Genomic DNA, 20,191 nt, shown 5'->3' on the forward strand with positions numbered 1-20,191 from the left:
GCATTTTCAGATGATAGAAGAAAAAAAATATAATGACATTTCCATTTTTCTCTAATCAATTAGACAACTTCTAGAATCATTTTCAAATCTTGTCTTATGTCCTATAAATCTCTTGGTTTATAGAATTTGATAGAGTTGTGAGAATATTTGTTTTAAATCAATTGCTTAATATTACTTTGCTATTTTGATCAAGAATATTTTAGACATTTATTAGATCCGAATTTAATTTTTTTAATATTACTTGGTTATTTTACGACATTAAAAAAATATCGTTGATTAGCTAGAACGAACAAAGTGGGAATGTATCGATTAAATTCATGGATTCTCAAGTTTGTATCAAAGACAAATAGGAATTGATTGAGAGGATGGAATGTAATTAGAATTATTAGAAATCATAAAGGTGTTGGAATGAGTGAGAAATCAAGAGTAGAATGAAATAAGATCGTGAATCGTGAAAACAGTGAGAACGAGGATTGAATTGGAAATTATGAGAACATAATAAATTTATTATTACAAATTTGATCTAAAATGCTCAATCCAAACATGAACTTTAGAATATATTACATTACGAACTCATTCCATTACGAGTAATTACGGGCCCCAAACAACCCTTCATTATTTTCACACTAACTAGCAACAATTTAGTTTTCATATTTTAAGTTGACAACGATAGTGTTGTTATATATATATTAGCAAAGTGAAAAATGTTGTTATTCAATATATTTTATCTTGTTAAACTCGATTTGTTGTTTCGGAAAAAGAAAAATACCTTTTTGTCCCTATTTTGGGTGTATTTTTTTATATTACTAGTTGTATGATGAAACTATCCTTAATTTTTCTACCTACATCGTTTAATCCCTCAAATAATTTATTTAATAATGAAGTATGCATCTCTTTCATCATTTGACTTTTTTAGTTTTCAGTGGAGTTCGCAGTGAAAGGAGTCGGTCAATTGAATTTATAAGCAAAGTGAAAAAGGAGAGAGACAACTTGCCATGATTTTTCTATGCAATAAAACATATAAAATGTAAAATTGTGCCTCTTGTCATAAAAATTTCTAACTCCAACCCCATCATAATTTCCTTTAAAGATGTGTTGATTGCAACCTTACCAATGAAAAGCAGTGACAAAACTAGTCCTGGTCACACTTCGAGACCGTAATGAAAGAAAGGGAAGAAATTCTCGAACGAGAAAAAGAATCTTATGACTTGAAAAGCTTTGAAGTTTGAAGATATACAGGGTATAATATGAATTTCAATGACAAATAATCATTATCAATAGAAACTTTATTTACGGATTATCATTACAATTGCTAGACACCCATGAAATTTGTTTTATGAGATTCTAGTGTGACGCCCATATATAAATTGTTTTGAGGGCTTGTTGAGTATTAGATCAAAATCATGTTATGATAATAGATCTTTAGTTATATATTACTATATTACTTCCCCAATTGATTCTACCCTTTTTCTTATTATTATTGTGAGAGAGAACCAAAGCTAGTATTCAACCTTCTCTGTTAGTTTGAAACCATATGCTTGTAAAAGATCCAAAGCTGCAACATGAGGGGAAAAAAAAATGAAAAAAATGGTTAGCGAGTTTGATAATTTGTATGAATTGTAAGTTGTTTTTAAAGCAATTGGACAGGGATCTTGACTTGGGCAAAAGTAGATCCTTCGGCATAGACCGAGTCAGCTTGATCGACCAAAAGCCAATTTCATAGCCTACTTCATGGACTGATCAATTTGATTCGTTCTATTGGCCTTTTGAATAGTCTATTAAATACTTGTTTTAATGATTTTATTCTTCTGTAAATCAATCCTCATTTGGTAATCATTTGGTTTTTTTAATTTTAGTTCTTGAAAATTACACCTACAAATATCTCTTCCATCTCTAAATTTTTTATTTAATTATATACTTTTTACCAATGTTTTTAGAACCTGTTTTCAAAAACCAAACTAGGTTTTGAAAACTAAAAAATGTAGTTTAAAAATCTTGTTCTTGTTTTTAGAATTTGGCTAAAAATTCAATTTCTTGAGAGATGAAAACCATGGTAAGGAAGGAAGTAGGTTTAATTTTTAAAAACCAAAAACCAATCAAATGGCTACCAAACGGAACCTTAGTTGTTGAGTTTGTTCAAGACAAGTGATGAACCATTAACCTAACCATACTTTTCATGGTCAAAAAATACTCGAAAGGCTTATTTTCCATGCATTTCATGATAACAATTAAAGAAACGTAAATCCAAACCAGAAGGAAATGATATGGTTGCACTAACCTGGAATATAAACTTCAGATTCAATGGGCCTTAAAACACCTCGAGTCTTGATTTTGTTTGTTAATAAAAGCTGCATTGACATAATGTAGTTACATCAACGAAAGTTGAAGCTTTAATCAAGATTATGGTACAAAAACATGTATAGGTCGTTACCAAAGCCCCAATAGCTGCTGGAATACCGACAGTAAGAGCCATTGCACTTGTGCTCTTTCCATTCCTCGTCCTCCCGAATTCTAGTAACGTGGCCTTCCGACACTCAGTATGTTGACCGTCTGGCATTGCTACTTGTATTTCGTGATGTAGAAGTACCATATCCTGATCATCAACATAAATGAACATGTAGTTTTAAGAGAGAAAAAAAAAAAAAAAGATTCTGAGAAATCACAAGGCAAACACCCCGTCTTATATATCTACTTCACGGAAAATGCAAAATAAGAGTTCAACGATTACAATAGGAAAAGTAGAACAGACAACCATGAAATTAGATGAATAGAACCAAACACCCTCAGCACATTCGAGAGAGCTCTCTCCAAGAAAGCCACCCTACCGAACTCCCAAAATGGCCCCGCTAACTACTTCCCCCCTTGGATATCCACTCTTACCCTCTCGCAAGTATAAACAATCGGAGCCCTCACAATGAATGGTTGTAACATTTTCAAATAACACATTTAGAGACGAAGAAAGAAAACCTTCGATAGAAATTGTCCTATTCCTTCTAACCCAAATATCTACTCCACAGCCTCATAAATAACCTTGAAAATACCAACTTCTATCTCGCACTAGAAGATCTTTCATCCTTTTCATCCTACGCCAATTTAATTGAGAACTATAATAAACATAAGCACACGCCTTCAAGTAGATATCTTTATTCTTCAAAATCTTTCCAACAAAGGCTGCATCACTTGGGACTGATCATCAAAGATGGGAACAATAGGGAAATCCTCTGCTTAGTCCTTATGCAATCAGAATTGAAGAAAAGAGGAGAAAACAGAAAGCTAAATTGCAAAGAATATCAGAGATCTACTCTCTCCCATATAAGCAACAATCAACTAATAGTAGACCGATAATTTAACCAAGAATTCCGGTCTTCAAGGCCTTGCTACCTTGTCTCTCTTTTAGATTCCTAAGGACTGAATCTCCTCCCTATCTAGTTGAAAGTTCTCTTTCTTTCTCCTTCAAAACACTTGGAGTCCCTCTTTAAAACTCCAAGTGTGAAGTCTTTGTAAATTGTCTTTTTCTGAAAAAAAAAAAAAAAAAACTTGTGCACGTGCAGATGTGAGGTTTCTATCTCCAATATAGATCCAACATATTTTCTGTTTAATTTTCAATGATGTGATCTTATATATATTGATAAGATTGAATAAAATAATGTAATAAGTGGTAAAAAATTATTGCATCTCACAAATTTGAAACTAGGTTGTTTAAGATTTTTTTTCTTCACTCTCTTCCCTTTAAGTGTAACCTGAACTCTGACCAAGAAAGAACTGAAAACTCTTTTGCCATTTCTGACATCAGGATGCAAAAGACAAACCAAGACAAACAAGTAGCTGTCTAATGAAAAAAACACATGGTAAAAGCATACTAAAAATTATGAACGAACATTAACAGGGAAAAAAAAAAGAAAGTGTACCTGCTCATTTTTTAAGTAGGTTAACCTTTCTTCCATTCTGTAACAGGTAACGTCAAATGCACTTTGGCAAGATGAAGGAATCTCTGTTGGCTCATGAAGTCCTAAGAATCTGATCCATTGGAAAGGAAGATACCCATTTCATTGTTAGCCCCTCATACAGAAAATAGAATTAATCTTTTGAACAGAAAAGGAACAAGAAGAGCTGCATACACGATTGTTTTGGCTACTCTAACAGCAGTTTCTTGCTCCTTACACAGTCCACTAGAAATAATACTCTCACTGATGTCCTTCTCTCCAATCGTAGAGTTAATCGAGTCTCCCTTAATTTTGAGAAGCTCAAGCAAGAAATCTCGAAATAGTGGTCTCCCATTCCTAAGAAAGGAATGGACTTCAGTGTCTAGGAATCCAATTCTTGCCAGGGTCCCCATCACTTTGCTAAACCCTATACATATTAACAATAAATGAGTTACAAAACACAATTTCTTAAGTTGAAATCAGAAAAACCTAGGTGCCACTTGCCACTAAAGAGCTAAATACACGAAACTAAGTAAAGTCTACTGATTGCACTTCTCCAGTCTGATCCTCTAAAGTATGGAAAATGTAACAGTTGTTTTTCATATAGCCCTTTCTCTCATAGTTAACCAGATGTCCTCAAGATGTGTTAATCAAGATTTTAAGTGAGATTCTTCAGGAAAACATGTTTAAAAGCCAAAAGTGAACATGCCTTCATAACGTAGGGTTCCACGAAATATGGTCAATGCCTCGTGACCGATGCCATATACGTCTCCATAGATTAAGGAATTTCGATTTGGAATGCACTCCAAAGCAAAAGCTGGAAGGTCAGGTAAGCGCAGTCTCACAGCAGAGTCATAAAGATCCTTTCCTGCAAGTTTGAACTGCTCGAGTAAATTTTCTTATCAAGAAGTATTAATAAAAAAAAATTAGGTTTATTGTCTACTATACATCTTAACGTAATAACTTTGAAACAGAATACAACAAATTTCGAAGATTTGACTGGTAATTGTCTAAACTAAAGAGTTAAAGCTCTAAGAGTTTCATACTCTATAAGCATAAGGCATATCTTCTTGTGTCCGAGAAAATAATAAATTAAGTGCAGAGTGCAACATATTCTTGTTAACTTGACTTTTTCCGGAGTGTTAACAGCTTACCTTCAACTTTCACTGTTTTCCCTTCGTATTTATATGTAGCTGGATTGCTTCCAGCTCGAATAGCTCCAGCAGGATTCCAACTAACATATTTCAGAAAGTAAGAGATGTTATTGAATTTCCATAAAATTAGATGACGCATTTAATAAATATAAAATATTTAAAATTGAGAAATGATCTTCACAAGGCTTAGTCATAGTGTTTGGTAGCGGGAAATTTGGATATTTTCATGCATAACACAATGTTTTCAATATAATCTGACTGAAGAGTATAAATCAAAGCAACCAAAGTAGAGAAATTTGCCAGGATTATCTTGGAAACTTCGACTGCGAAACAGTAAGATTATGAACAATGAATGCATGTTTAAGTATTTTATGTACAGAGTCTTCTTGGCCTCTTTGAAAATAAATTCTATGTCACATAGGCCGGGCATGAAAGTGGCTTAATATGATAATAGGGTCCAAATATTTATTTACATAAAAGACATTCATCCATTCTAAGTTTCCGGTATACTCATCTGTCCACTCACTCATGTTTCGTTCATTCAAATGTATACAATCTTCCATCAATTTAAGTATATGACACAGAATGATGACTTTTCTCCCCATCTTGTACAGCATGCTCGCTCATGTACAACAATAAGTTAATCCTCAGAGTTAAACTTACAGTTTCCTCACCAAAAATGAATAAAAACCTATAATTAAATTTTCTGACTTCCAATTATCACTTTACACTCTATCAAGCTTGAAGTGCATGTCAACATATTGTTCCTCTCTAGACAATTTTGACCGAGTTCTTATATCTTGAAGATGTTGGCATACCGAACTTCAAGATACTTTTAATTTGCATTCTTACATGTATTGTAAGATTTTACCAGGTGTATATTAGATAATTAAATGTTATTTTCAGTCAATTGTTATTTTAAAAATTTTTACTTTTGAACATAAAAATCATTAACGTGTTATTTCAGTTCCTAATCCCAATAGAAACTTATTTGTTATATATCTAAAAATTTGTAAATACTAGATTTAACTTCTGTGAGTTTCCTAAAAAATTATCAACATTGTTTAAAATTTTTTCTGGAAACATGTAGGTACAACACCACCAAAATATTGATAGGCATAGAGGGACGATATATAAATTCTGTGCCATCACCGTTACATGTCTGGTGAGTGGTGACATCATTTATCCATTCTACAAGCACTTTTGTTTATGATTCACCTTTTTTTAAATAATCAAGAGTTGTCAAAGTTCATAAATCATTAGGACAGATCATTCTAACAAGTACCTGAATTTATATGCTAATGGATTGTTTGCCGATTCTGGAGATGGAATTCCTCCACAATATGATACAAAGGACTTGACTATCCTCTTTTGGAGATGTGACTCATTGATCATCTTCATTGCTAACATATGATCTGAAGCACCGTCCACCAAATCCCAAATTGTGAGAAAAAAATTAAAGAGAGAGAGAGATTATAAAAACAGTATCTCATATAATCACAAAGTTAAAGGGATTTAAGAAATTAATAAATATGGTACTCATTTTACAGCTCTCCCCCATTGATTTGGAACTACTGATATAATGATTTAGAAAATAGAAGTCGATTTCTATCTTTGTAGTGTGCCTACTTAATTTGTGAAACTATGATCCAGATGATGTTATTAGAGGCATATCTCTTTCCACACTTCTCCTTTTGAAAAGAGAACACTCACGTGGGCTTTCCTTTTTCAACCAAAAAAGGGGGCAGGTATTTCGATTTTTTTTCTTTTCAAATCTGCATTATGAACTTCTACTTATAAAATTATGATTAATTAACAGAAGCATGTTGATTACGTCATTATGTGGATCAAATAGAGAAGTTTACATATCAAAGAAATTTATTAGCAACAAGAAAATCGTAAAGAAAAAGGGATACATGTAACATGATAAGGTATGTGAGCGAAGGTTCGTTTTCACAGAAATCCATTTTCCACTTATAGCTCTTTAAAGGACAAATGTCATTATTGGTGGGCCTCTACATTAAAGTCTAAGAGAAGTTATTATTTGGAAGGTAGAACGTAAAGGGCTGATCCATAAGTAACAATAAAAGAAAAGGAGCAAAATTATATCAGAATTCTTTCTCTACAAGGTCTGATGATTCTAAAACCATAGAAGTACGTAATTTTAAAATCTAGATTAGTCAGCAAAACTTAATTCGGATTAAAGGAATTCAAAAGATTACACGGCAAGCCCATCTTTCAATAGCCTTAGCCGTTAATATAAACTAGAATAAAAGGTTTAGACTACCTATTCCAGGATCTAGACCCATCTCCCCAAGAATTGTTATACCAGCATTCCTTGCCTTTTCATCTAGCAATGACATGGTATCATTAATGTAGCTAGCAGTGACTAGATGCTTTCCAAGCTGCAAACAAAAGAAATCATGTTTAAATTAGAATGCGGAAGAAAAAAATGTACAATACATAGTTTCTTCAATTTTAAAAATTTAGTTTCTCCAATACGTTGATTTCTAAGATCAGAACAAAAGCACTATTCTTCCTTATAAGAAAAGATCAAATTTAAAATTAAAAAAATAAGAATAAATAAAACAACAATGGATGAACAAACAACTAGCAATTATCCTCACAAATAGAACTCCCTTGAAATTTTACCCAATATTCAGATCCTTGGATCCTAAAGCACGAGAGAACAACATGGATTGCCAATTACGATTAGTGTGAAGTTCTCCTTCCTCACCCTACAGCCCAAAAAACCTCTATCCATCTCCATAAAAATAAGTCTAGTAAAGACACCAATCATTACAAAATAAAACTGGTTGAAGAGAGGGATCGTTTACCTGACTGACACCATTCATCAAAGAAACAAAAAAAATCCCCTCAGGCTTCCCATTGAATAAAATAGATAAGTTAGTAAATCCCAGAGAATTAAGTTCCCCACTTATAACTAAAGCATTCAATCCATGACACTTAATCCAACAAACCCAAGATTCCACACGATTATGGCTTCTTCAAAACTTCTACTCAAATGAACCCACTCACACTCAACGACACTCACCCAAGGATAGCTAGGAATGGGAAGGGATGCCAAAAGGTCACATATCATCCCACTCTCACATTATTTAAATATTCCTCCCTTTTTTTTATTTCCTTTTAATTAAAAACTAAACTTTCACGGAGAGAAAATGAAAAAATACAATGGCATACCAAAAAGAGAGGCCATAATAGGAGACAAAGTACAAGAAAGGCCTCCAATAAAGTAAAATGAGTTTTAACGAATAATTACAAGAAAAAGCTTCAGTGAGAAGTTTAACTTCCTCTCTTTTAGTAGCCACTTGTTCTTTTTCACCAACCATTCCTTGGTAAATTGTTGTTACATGCATTACACTTTCTAGAAGTTTCTTATAACAAAAACTCTCCCTCCTTAGGCAATTTCTTAGTGCCATGATCTTTGTAAAGGATATATTAACTTCATCTCATTTTGCCAAGTATAGCTCAACTGATTAAGACATATATCATTGGTCAAGTGGTGATAGGTTCAAATCCCCCCACCCCCACATGATATTGTTTAACTCAACCTTGTTCTCCAATGCTCATCAGATATAATAAATTCCAACATATCAGGTGAAAATTATATCATTTAACACTAGATAGCAAAAACAAAAAGGTTCCTGGACGACAAGGATAAAGTACATTATATAAAACTTATATTATTTAACACTAGATAGTACCTCAATGCATGCATTTGCTACAGTAAGATGGCAACTAGGTGGCAGCAGACTTATAACAACTTCAACCTGAAAACAAGACAACAGAAACTGATGAATGACTCATTGCTGCACTTCAATGCCAAATAATAGCATAAAGCAACATGTATGTAATTTTATTTTTTATTTGTTGCAAATATTTTTTAGTCTCGGTAAACCAGATTTTTAAGAGAGAATGTGAAAGTATGTACCTGTGAGATATACATAAAAAGTTTCTCAGAATCTGTAATATCAAGCTGCACAGCTGTTGCATTAGCGATGTCTTCAGTTATCTAAAATGACATTCAAAGACAGATAAAGTGCCCGTAAGCTAAATTGTACAATATGCATGTACAGTACCCTATCAAAGTAGGGAATGTGCATACTTTTCACAAAGTGCATTTGCCTATCCTCTTACTCCTACCATGCAGTGTCAAACCATAATATTCCGGCAGCAACATTCGTTATATGCAATTATAGAAGTTTTTACCTCTTCTGCATCCTTTAGGTAGAGAGAAGCAACAATAACTTCAATATCATTCCAGTCTTCAGCATAGTGCTCGAGAAAAGTTTTCCAGAATTGACAACATGAATTCCTTCCATTTGATGCTAGGAGGTCAACAGCTGGATAACAAACCCGACCTGCCCCAAGAAGTAAAACAGCAGTCTTCCTTTTTACATCTTCACTTTTATGGCTACTCTCTTGAATCTTACCAACCTTTATAAAAATCTTATTTATCTCATTATTTACGAGATTAAGATTTTCTTCTGGATTAGCCATCAGACTTAGAGAGTAAATGATCTTATCCAAAATCACTATATCATCAGCACCAATCTGCCAAAAATAGGATGATCACTTAAGGAAAACATGAATCAAAATAATGTCTGCATAGACATGGTGGAAACTTGTCTGACTTTGTGTTTTTAAATGCCCAAGGCGCCTTAAGGCACAATGACCCTCTGGAGTCTAGGCGTAAGGCGCACAAGAAAACGTGGACTTTTTTTTTGTGAGGTGCACTATATATAAAAATATTACATTAAAAAGAGAGTATAATTGAAGTGGAAATATGGAAAAAAGGGACCCAAAACACTAAGAATTTTGCATTTAGGTTTGGTAAACTTGATCCTTTTAGTTAATAAAGAAGGAAAATCCTTAATTATTACGATTTTTTAAAAATAATTGAAAAGCCCCTAGGCGTAGGCTTTGATCCTTGGGGCTTTACAAAAGGCGCGCGCCTAAGGCATGCCTTATTTTATGAGCTTCGCTTTTCCAAGGCGAGGCGTCAGACCTACGTCTTGGGCCTAGGCGTGCACCCAAGAGGGCTTTTTAGAATACTGGTCTGACTGATTAAAATACCAAAGGGAAAAAATGGTTTACCAGAATGGAAGGATCACACAAAATAATAAATTTGAATGGTAAACGAGGGCTTTAAGAGTATGAAAACAAATTGGTGGATAAATTGCAATAGTATACTTTCAAAACAACGTTTTTCCCTGAGCACCTGAGAAAAATATTTTGAACTACTAACAGGAGACAAATACAATTGAATTTAAATAAAATCTAAACAGCAACTAGTAATCATTAGAATTCTAGTAAAGTTTTATGTATGTGACATCTAACAACTAACAAGAACCATCAGATATTTAGCAAGTGCATCATATCCTGTATCCATTCTCGGTACATACTTTGCAAGAATTTGATTTCAGTAGTTATAAGCTCCTTTCTATCTAAATAAGGAGAAAACATTCAGTTCAGTTCAATCTAAGAACTATAAGAAATGAGATATAGACATTCGTACTGCATGACCTCAAATGAAGATTTTGAAGGAAAAAAATTAAATAAGAGCAGTTTTTCCAACACATTCATCTCTCATATATAAACTGGATTGGGAGGATGCTTACTTCAAGGTCTGAGTGTGACATAGCATTTGCATTCTGGCCCACTTGACAGTGAACCAAGTGAAATGAGCCACCAGCTGCTTCAATAATATCTAAGGCCTCATTTATTAGAAATTGATCGAACAAATGGCCACTCAAAGACACCTGGAAGAACAAATAAAGTTAGGATTTACTTCAACCATAAAATTTGTGGACTATGGACTAACCTGAGAAACAGTATCTAATATACACCTTCAGCAACCTACCTGTATATTGAACTTTTTGTTGGAGTGGCCATTGGCAATATCCACAGAAAACTCTCTGAAAGTTAAGAATGATAGCTTCAGTTATTAAAGGAAAAGATAAAGCATAGCATTAGCATTAAAACGTGACCTTAGAAAAATATTTCTATTTTTAATAGCAAAGTATAATGTTTAAATGCTGATTATAAAATGAAAAATGAGTGCTCAATGATGTATTGTAACATGTCAAATGCCTTCTCAGTCTCTTGGGCAATTTTTCCAGATATATTTGTGGTCAATTTTATTAAATTCTTAGTTTTGACATCAACTTCAAGAAACTACACTTGCAGTCATCTGAGAACTACACAGCTATAGATTGAACTGAAGATGAGCACCCACTAAAATAAAAATGAAATAATAAGGTGGTGAGTACAGATGCTTACTCAGATTCAGACTTCCGCATACGTGGAATATATTCATACAAGGAGGTTAGTGCCCCTCTATGGACTATGCAGGCTCTCCTCAAATGCATGGGTAACTCTAAGATGTCGACTACAGATGCAAGACTGCCAACAAATGCCGATAAGATGTCTCCAAAATGCTGAGAGGCCTTTTAAAATAAAAGAACATGTTAAACAAAGAGAATTAAAAATACATATAAGAAATAAAATATTATTTTTCTTAAATCATTGATTGATCCAAAAAGTTTAAACTGATTGGTGAAGACAAATTTAATATCATCTAACACTCTCCTTCACTTGTGGGCTTGAAATATGTAGAAGAGCCAAACAAGTGGAAATCAATATTAAATGGGGAGGAAATAACATTGCAGGGCTCGAACACAGAACCTCCATGGACCGCCTGCTCTGATACCATCTTAAATCACCGATTGACCCAAAAGCTAAAGCTAGCGGATAAAGGTAAATTTAATCTTATATCATCTAACAATTTTTGTCCCCCTTCATAGTCATATACTATGTAAGTAAAAATCTAAAAGTGGAGTAAAATGGTATAACTCATGGGGATGGGGATGGGGATGGGGGGAGGGGAGTAAGTTTTTTAGACGGCACATTATGATATTTGGTAAAGGTGGATTATCAATGAAATTAAGTATTCATGTTTCACTTCCCCCACCCTCCCACCCCACCACACAAACAAAAGATGGAAAAAGAAAAAGGAATAAACACCAGCAAAAGAGAAATATTCCACACACCTCTTTGGCAAACTCTGTTGGAAGAATGTCAACAGCTGAACAAATCACACCATTGCCTTCCAAATCATGGTGGTACGAATCTTTAATAGGATCATATCTGAAAAGTGCACATTTTTTACTTGTTCAAGAACTTAAAAAATTTCAATCAATAATGACGAAGTATCTGCAACAAAAAACCAACCAGATTTTCTAGGATCCTCAAGCAATATGGAATTTATTAAACAAAAATTAATGATCACAATAAGAGGGGAGGGGATTGAGAGGGAGTGATTGTCTACAGACTCTACATCCATGAATATTAATATTATGTACCGGAAGAAAGGAGAATCAATCGATGTTGTCTGATTAATGAATTCTATTGAGCCCCCTACATCACAAGTTATATCTGAAATTCCAACAAGAGGGCATCCGCTTCTCATTAGATCTTGAAACTGCACGGTGGTCAGCAACCGTGGAAATCTTCCCTCCCAATACATGCAATTTACTACAAAACAGAAAGGAAATTAACAAAATGTAGCAAGATAAGCATGTTGTTGTATCCAACCAGAATAATCCTCCCTCATTCTAGTACAAGGATCCAGTGAAATAGATTACAATTAAATCCCATTCCACCTCTGCCCAAGATGTAGCACATGCACTCAACTTTATTTAAACATATGACAATACTTTTCATAAATATGTACTAAAAAGAGTCGGATGTCAAGCATCACTCATGAAGATTGCATCCCTTGCCATAAAAAAATGAAAATTGTTAAAGCCAGACAAAAAAAACTCTCCCTTCTTCGGGCAACTTCATCATGTGGGGTAGGGGGATTTGAACCTATCACCTTTTGATCAATGATATATGTCTTAATCAGTTGAGCTATACTTACATGAAATGAAGTTAATGTATCCTTGCCATAAAAAATGGACAGCTGTTACAATGCAGGGGTCATTGTTACTAGATTTCTATTTAATATTTTTCCAAGACCAAAAACTCTCTTTGAAATGGAAAGCTGTGTGTGCACGTCGTACTAAATAACTTTAGGAATGAAAAATTTTATAATCGACATAATTGTATGTTTCGCACGATATTTTTCGAACTGGGTGTAAAGGAGGGTGTTAATTGATCTACTTGCGAAAGTTCGAGGTTTAAATTGATACCACTCCTTTGGAGTAAATTGAAATTTTTCCTAAAAAGTATGATATTTTTAGAATTATGTTCATGTAAGTATTAGAAGTGCATGGAATGTATAAACTGATAGCTGTGTTCCTTTTTCTTTTTCTTTTTTTCTTTGAGAAGACTCTGACAGCTGTAGTCTCCAAAACATCATCGATAATGAAATAATATTATTTGGCTTTTGCTCTTTGATCCCTACTTGGGTATAATTGTTCACTGAAAGTTTATTTTCATTATATATGTGGGAATATTTCCATCATTTACAAGTTTCATACCTAGGGCTTCAAAATGAATGAATGATCTACACTTGATATGGGAATAAAAAATCACGGGCATATATACCTGGGCACATTCAAATATTCGAACAAACGCCACATGAAGACTAGAAATATTATAGGACAAAAGAAATGGAAGATGTTATCCACAAATTCAAAAGCAAAATGCACCCTTTCAATTTCAATTAAGCTTGCAGGCTTGCAGCTACAAAATAACCAATCGTCTCTTTTAACAAAGATTAATAGTGAATGGGGTATATATTCAAAGGTAAAGAAATCTGACTTCCACTATGCCAGTTAAAACCAAAAATGTCAGTAAATGTGTCTCAGTTGAAGTTAACAAGGTACTAAGGAAAAGAAAGCATACCAATAACAGAAGCATATGGAGCTATCTTTTCATGGAATATAGGTCTATATTGGTCTGGATGAGCATAGTAATCAACCTGAAAAGCAGGATAAGAACTGGAATTTAGGTTCCTTTTCCCCCACTAAACCACATACAAAGCAAAAGGCATGCAAAGACATTGAAACACTTAATTTCAGACAAAGAAAATGAAGAGCTTATAGCAGATCCGAACATTCACAAATGAACTTAGATACAGGAAGTAAGAACTTAAAGCAATGTAGTCATCTGATGAAAGGAAATTCCAAAAAGCTTTAGAAAGGCAATATATCGTGGGACAATATAATACCAATAAGATATAATTTTACATGATTGAAAGTAGATTCGTGACATAAGACTTCTCACTTTGCATCTTTCTGAATCAACCAGAGGTATTTCAATAATACAACAGCATCAAGTCTATAAACTACAACAAATGTAACAGATGTATCATTGGGGAGTCATATCATTAATAATTTTCATAAACTGATTTTATCTTTTCCTTATTATACCACACTTATTTTCTAATGCTTAAAGAATAATGTGGCTGTATCTTTGTGGTGTCTATGTACATGATTTTCGTGTTGCAAATTTATCCAGAAATTACACGACCCTTCTATGATCAATCCATCCACTCTCTAATCAATTGATACCATGCAAAGCAAGTGACATTTTGTATATTTTACATTTCAGAAAGAAAATTCTAGAATCCAGAATCCCAATCACAAATTGACTCGAGCGGTAAAAAAAAGGTGAATAAAAACTTACTCGATCATATTTTTTTGTGGAATCTTTATGTTCAACCATGTGTTGGCAACTCACAACACTGCCAAATACTTGGAAGACCCTCTTTTTTGTTGCTCCATGTTGGCGAAGTTCCACATTCTAATAACAGTGGGAGGAAAATTGTTGAGCATCAAGTATCTAGAAGTTTCTCAAAAAAAAAAAATAGTCCTCCAGATAGAAAAAGAACGTGCTAAAGTCCTAGTGAGTATAAATAAGCATTGATTGAACATTGTGCAACATCAAAAACCAATCTTGCATGGAATACAATGCATGAGAATTAACCACTAGTCAGTTTGAGTTTTGCTTGATTCAGATTATCCCTCAATGCGATCATTGCCAAAGGTGAAATAATCAATGTCCATAAAATAATGACGATAATGATGATAAATACTTATTTAAAGAAAAGAGACACAATTTTAAGTGCCAATAATAATTATGACAGAAAGACTGCAGAAATTAATTCCAATGATTATAAATTTTCGATAAAAACATTACAAATTCCACATGCTAATTTTACCAATCAGTGTATTAAAGTCAAACATCAGAAAATGAGCATCTCTGTAGCAGAGGATATAAAATATTTAACATGATGGAGCGCATCAAATGTCATGACAGGATAGCCACAAAGACTGAAAAATTCTCTCTGAGTTCATTGAGGAGACTATAGACTTATTATGTAAATGGAAAAATTGTAGATTTCAACTTCCTATTTTTCTTTTTCAAAACCAATATGTAAAAATTGCAACGACACAATAACGAAAAGTAAGGCGTAATTTACTCCAATTATAAAAACAAATATTATAAGTAATTAAAGATCAATTAATCTATTCCATCTAAATTATTAGATGTTTGATTCTTTAAGACACTAAAGATAAGGTAGCATCATCCTAAGAAATTCAAATTTCACATTTTTTTTCCCAATGATTTTTGTAACTTCAATTTTAAGTAGTGGTTTCTAAAAATTATAAATATGTATCAAACAAATAGATCACAAGGCTTTTTAAAACAGTTCTCTATTTTATTTGAGAATTTATTCATTGTATCCATTTCTCATGATCGTAAAATGTTGTGCAGGAAAATTCATATTGAAATTAGACAATGATGCAACAAGCAGGAGGAAGAGTGAAGACAAGTAAAGAAAGGTAGGAATTGTGAATTATGAATGTTTAAGGAAAAGTTCAAATATATCATCAACTCACACCATTTCACAATTCCATCAAAGAAAAGTCAACATGTTGGGTAACCAATGTCTCTAATAGGTACATGACAGAGTAGGAGAACCCATAATACTGCCAACGCCTTCACTTAATGATGCTTGCTTACCTATCACCAACTTTGAATTTTCAACTTGCTTGACAACAATCAATTGGTTCATTATTGAAACGGGCCACTATGTTAATCATTTGTGAATAGGATATACGAAGGGGTACCTGGAACCCACCTTACCACATATTTCTGGAAGTTTACCCGGGTCCACAAAAGTGTGAGGAAGAAGCTTAAAAATTTCTTGCGCTCCATGAGAAACTGCAAAAGAAATCAAAGGGAGATCAAATTTGTGGAGGATGTATGCAAACCAATGTAATCGTCACTTTCTTAACATTATTGATACATGAGAAACTTGAAAGTTAATCAACCGTAATTTAATAATTCAAAAAACAAATTGTGGATGTATGCAAGCCAATGTAACGGTCACTTTCTTTATGAGATAATTGCATGAGAAACTTGAAAGTTAATCAGTCAGTAATTCGATGGTCAAAAAACAAATGTATTTGCATATCGTGATAGTTCCTTCTCTCTGTTTTTTTTTTTTTTTGAGTTCAAGAACATGTGAGATTGGGGAGATTCAAATATCTGATCTCTTTGGTCGATAGTATATGCCAAAACTAGTTGACCTATCCTCAGGTTGGCCATATCAAGATAATTTCATTGATGCACAAGTTTCCAAACTCCTTAAAAAAAAAAAACAAAAAAAACAAAAAAAATAAAAACAAACAAACAAACAAAAAACTGTAACAATAATTTTTGGGATCCGACTTCATTCAATTTGTTGCTCTTTTTAATTTCTTTAGTATGTAAAGTCTCAAGGCTACTCTTACAAAAACTCTAATTCAAGTATAGCTTAGTGGATGAGACATTAATTACTATTTCAAAGGTCAATAATTTGATTCTCCACAAACTCAAAAAAAGAAAAAAAAGTTTTTCTTATAGAATTTCTATAGTACAAATTAATATGGATTCTAACATACACCAACATTAGCTTCTTTGATTGGAAAAGTGTCTTAAAATCAAAATAGTTAAGCTGGCTGGATTATTGGTAATCCAGTTTTTTGAAGTACAAATATGTCAGGTTAATTGGCTAGGGAGATATTCTGGTAAACCTACTTCGTTTTGTTTGTATCATTCAAAGTGAAAAAGGATTTTTATAAAATGGATGAAATTTTAACATAGTGAAGTTTGATTTTCATGATTGTTCTTGAAGTAGTTCAATTCTCAGTTTGCAGGAGTGGGGAAATTCTGGATGTGTGCAGTGTCAGCCCTTCTTCTGGTTTTGGGTGAAGATGAAGGTTTGTATATCTGATGATAAAAATGAACATTGGCAAATTATCTAGAAAAGACTTTTATTTATCACTTTTTGTTGATCCAAAACTATAAACATTTAAATTTTGGAGACATTCTTACATCTTACAACTCTAAATGCTTCATTTTTCTAATATTTTCATTTTTCTCAACACATTTAATGAATTAATACAATTTCAGTTTCTATAACAAATATGATTAATCATGCATAAAAGTTTGGATTGTGATTATAGGGAGAAAACAATCACCAGCAGCTTCCGGATTTGTATCTATAAATATTATGAATTATGAAAAGGCCAATCAGTTAAAATATGAATTACCATTTCCTGAACCAGTAAACACAATGACCAAAGGACAAATCTCTGGTGGTAAGCCCTGTGTTGCGATCTCCTCGCCCACAGCTATTACTGCAGCCTTCGCAGAAGCCAGGGATGGATACATGTATGACATACCCAGCGAGAGGAAAGGAGTGGAAATCCCAAGGCTCAAATATCCTGCACAGATAACCATTTTTGGGGATCTTATCATTATTTATTATACCAGAGCATCCAACTGTCTTCATGTTTTGCATAAAAAAGGAAAAAAATCGAACTCAAGAATTGTGAATGTTTTGAATGTTTGATAGATTTAAAAGATTTGAAGGGGCAATAAGAAGGCAGAAAATACAAAAACAAAGTTAAATTTTAGTTGATAACCACTCTAATGCAGAACCAAATTAATGAAGGAAATTTGAAGCATAGATAGATTCTTTTGGTTTCTAGAAGACAAATTGCACTGATAACAAGGCCTAGCTAGATGAATTGAGTTCAATTTATGATCCCAGCCTACTCAAAACCCCTAACCCCTTCCTATCTCCATCCCTAAATATACTTTTATTGAATTGACAAGACTGGAAAAATCGTAAATAAAACATTAAAAGAATATTCCAGGAATGAAGCATACTCTGTCCTAATCCATGCAAAATGTCTATAAATCCAGCTCTGCCAGCATATTTTCCAAATGCAAGTAACCTTTTTCCGTGATCTCCAACTATAAGCTCGTAATCATATAATGATGCCTTTTCTGATAATATCTGAATGCCAAATAGAATATTAGAAGAAGATTATTTGTCAAAAGGAATTTAGAGTTGTCCAGTAATGATGCAATGAGTGTGGTACCTTATCTAGTAAAGGCATGTTTTCCTTTTGCGCTTTGTGAGTGTGGGAGAAGAAGCCATATGCTCTATCAGGAAGAATCATCTCCAGCTGCAAAGAAAAAAAAACCTGAATCAATTATCTGTTCTTTGCAATATAAAAAACAAAATGGGCAAAGGTGAATACAAAGAACTAATCACACCTTGGGTTGTTTGACACCCAGAATGAGACCGCATTCTGACAAATCCTCAAAAATTTCACAGCCTACATCCTCGTATTGTGCATCATGATAAATGCGTTTGGTCGATGGCTGAATAATTATACGTGATATTCCAGTTTTCTGCCTTCCTCCGTGCAGAAGTCGAGCACAGTGTTCTGGGGCTAGTGGCACCCTTCTTTCCCACTTGTTACAAGACTCGGATAGAATCCCCACAACTCCGTTCCCGAGCATGGTGTCAACTGCAGTAGGCATAATCAAACAATGAACGTGTGGTTTCTGAACCCGTTGAGATGACCCAAGAATTTCGCTATTTCGATTTTGCTTAAAGTGGTTCGATCCTCCCTTTATTTATCTTTCTTTTATCGTCGACAAAAAACGGAAATAGTACATCGCTTTGGTATACATTCAACCGATACTAACTGACTGCTACTAAATAAAACTCTAAAATAGAAGTTGATAAAAAACCTCATAAATTCGTTTTCATCTTCTTTATCGAGATTCTCTTCAAATTGATGCTACTGCACGTTTAAATTTACTTCGCCAATAATGCAGAAAGTTACAAAAAGTATTTTTCACTCAGATTCAAAAGTACGCACAACATTCAACACGCTATCTTCCACATGCACTCCCTCCTTCAAACTCATACAAATGCATAATAATCGGACCACTTTTTGCCACAATTAAGCAAACGAAAAACAGATCTCCAGAAAAATTAAGAAACGCTTTGTCTCCTACTCCAGTTTATGCGAAACCAGCTCGCAAAACAAACCAAATGCACGTATGAAAAGAGGAAAATGAAAAACGCACACATACACAACGCACATTACCAAAGAAGTAAAATCAATCTAATCCACAGCGTAAAACTCGAAGAAACGCCGAGATATCCACCGAAATCAAAAAAATCCGGAGCAGATTTTCGAGTTCGATTCTCTACAGTGATATACAGGACATAATCAGAATCGCATAGAGAGGACCAAATGAAATGAAATGAAATGAAATCAACATTCAATAATGTCGAGTGAAGAGATTTCAGAAACCGCCATTACCTTACTAAGAGCAACGAGAAATCGCCTTCGTGACGAGATAATTGCGTTGCGAGAAGATTACTTGCAGTGCACGGATGTTTCATCGCTTGAAAAAAATGGTTGGGTGCGCCATGGAAGAAGAGTTCAGCGACTTCGTTGTCTTTTGTCTCTGAATGGAGAACAGAGGATTAATTTAAGAAAAATATTTAGGTGCCCATGCACACGTACTATTTTAATTTGCCACGTTTCATAATTATCTGGAAGTCTTTTTCTCGATTTTAATCACGTAAAAATCTATAGTGCTAAATTAGTAAAAAAATAAAAATAAATAAAATTACTTTTTAATTTCGAATTTTGAAAAACATGTACCTTTCGTCCGAATTTTTAAAACATACATTTTTGTCCACAAATTTTTTAGAATAGATTCATTTTGTTCCAAATTTTCAAAATATATCTTTTTAATCCCGAAATTTTTAAAAAT

At 33.5% G+C, this 20,191-nt stretch overlaps 1 protein-coding gene across 4 annotated transcripts; it reads right to left on the minus strand.

Moving 5' to 3' along the window:
• Positions 1-1,243: 1,243 nt before the first annotated feature.
• LOC120071235 (lysine-ketoglutarate reductase/saccharopine dehydrogenase bifunctional enzyme) lies at positions 1,244-19,918 on the minus strand. Of its 4 annotated transcripts, none has more exons than XM_039023380.2 (26): positions 19,732-19,885; positions 19,513-19,615; positions 18,668-18,924; positions 18,490-18,576; positions 18,275-18,404; positions 17,653-17,826; positions 16,197-16,279; positions 14,738-14,854; positions 13,955-14,030; positions 12,466-12,637; positions 12,154-12,250; positions 11,384-11,550; positions 10,965-11,019; positions 10,723-10,863; positions 9,311-9,655; positions 9,033-9,113; positions 8,806-8,871; positions 7,365-7,482; positions 6,363-6,492; positions 5,078-5,157; positions 4,633-4,791; positions 4,119-4,350; positions 3,909-4,017; positions 2,432-2,593; positions 2,279-2,348; positions 1,244-1,555 (listed from the first exon to the last, which is right to left on the minus strand). In XM_039023380.2, the coding sequence occupies exons 3-26, from the start codon at positions 18,914-18,916 to the stop codon at positions 1,500-1,502; spliced, it is 3,156 nt and encodes a 1,051-aa protein (XP_038879308.1). In that variant the 5' UTR covers positions 18,917-18,924; positions 19,513-19,615; positions 19,732-19,885; the 3' UTR covers positions 1,244-1,499. The 4 variants fall into 4 exon arrangements, with proteins under 4 accessions (XP_038879308.1, XP_038879309.1, XP_038879310.1 ...); XM_039023381.2 differs by having other exon boundaries at positions 19,508-19,615; positions 19,732-19,880; XM_039023382.2 differs by lacking the exon at positions 19,513-19,615 and having other exon boundaries at positions 19,732-19,918.
• Between the last annotated feature and the right edge of the window lie 273 nt (positions 19,919-20,191).

Source organism: Benincasa hispida, chromosome 2 (genome assembly GCF_027475165.1).
Source record: "Benincasa hispida cultivar pf3 chromosome 2, pf3_genome.v1.1, whole genome shotgun sequence".
NCBI classification, from domain to species: domain Eukaryota; kingdom Viridiplantae; phylum Streptophyta; class Magnoliopsida; order Cucurbitales; family Cucurbitaceae; genus Benincasa; species Benincasa hispida.

Bases quoted from the DNA above. Each gene is read 5' to 3' on its own strand.
- LOC120071235 (XM_039023382.2), bottom strand. From the start codon at position 18,916: ATGCTCGGGAACGGAGTTGTGGGGATTCTATCCGAGTCTTGTAACAAG. The intron at 9,656-10,722 runs GTAAGCATCCTC...TATTTTTGGCAG, and splicing joins TGTCACACTCAGACCTTGAA to ATTGGTGCTGATGATATAGT. The intron at 7,483-8,805 runs GTACTATCTAGT...TTTTGTTTGCAG, and splicing joins TAGCAAATGCATGCATTGAG to CTTGGAAAGCATCTAGTCAC.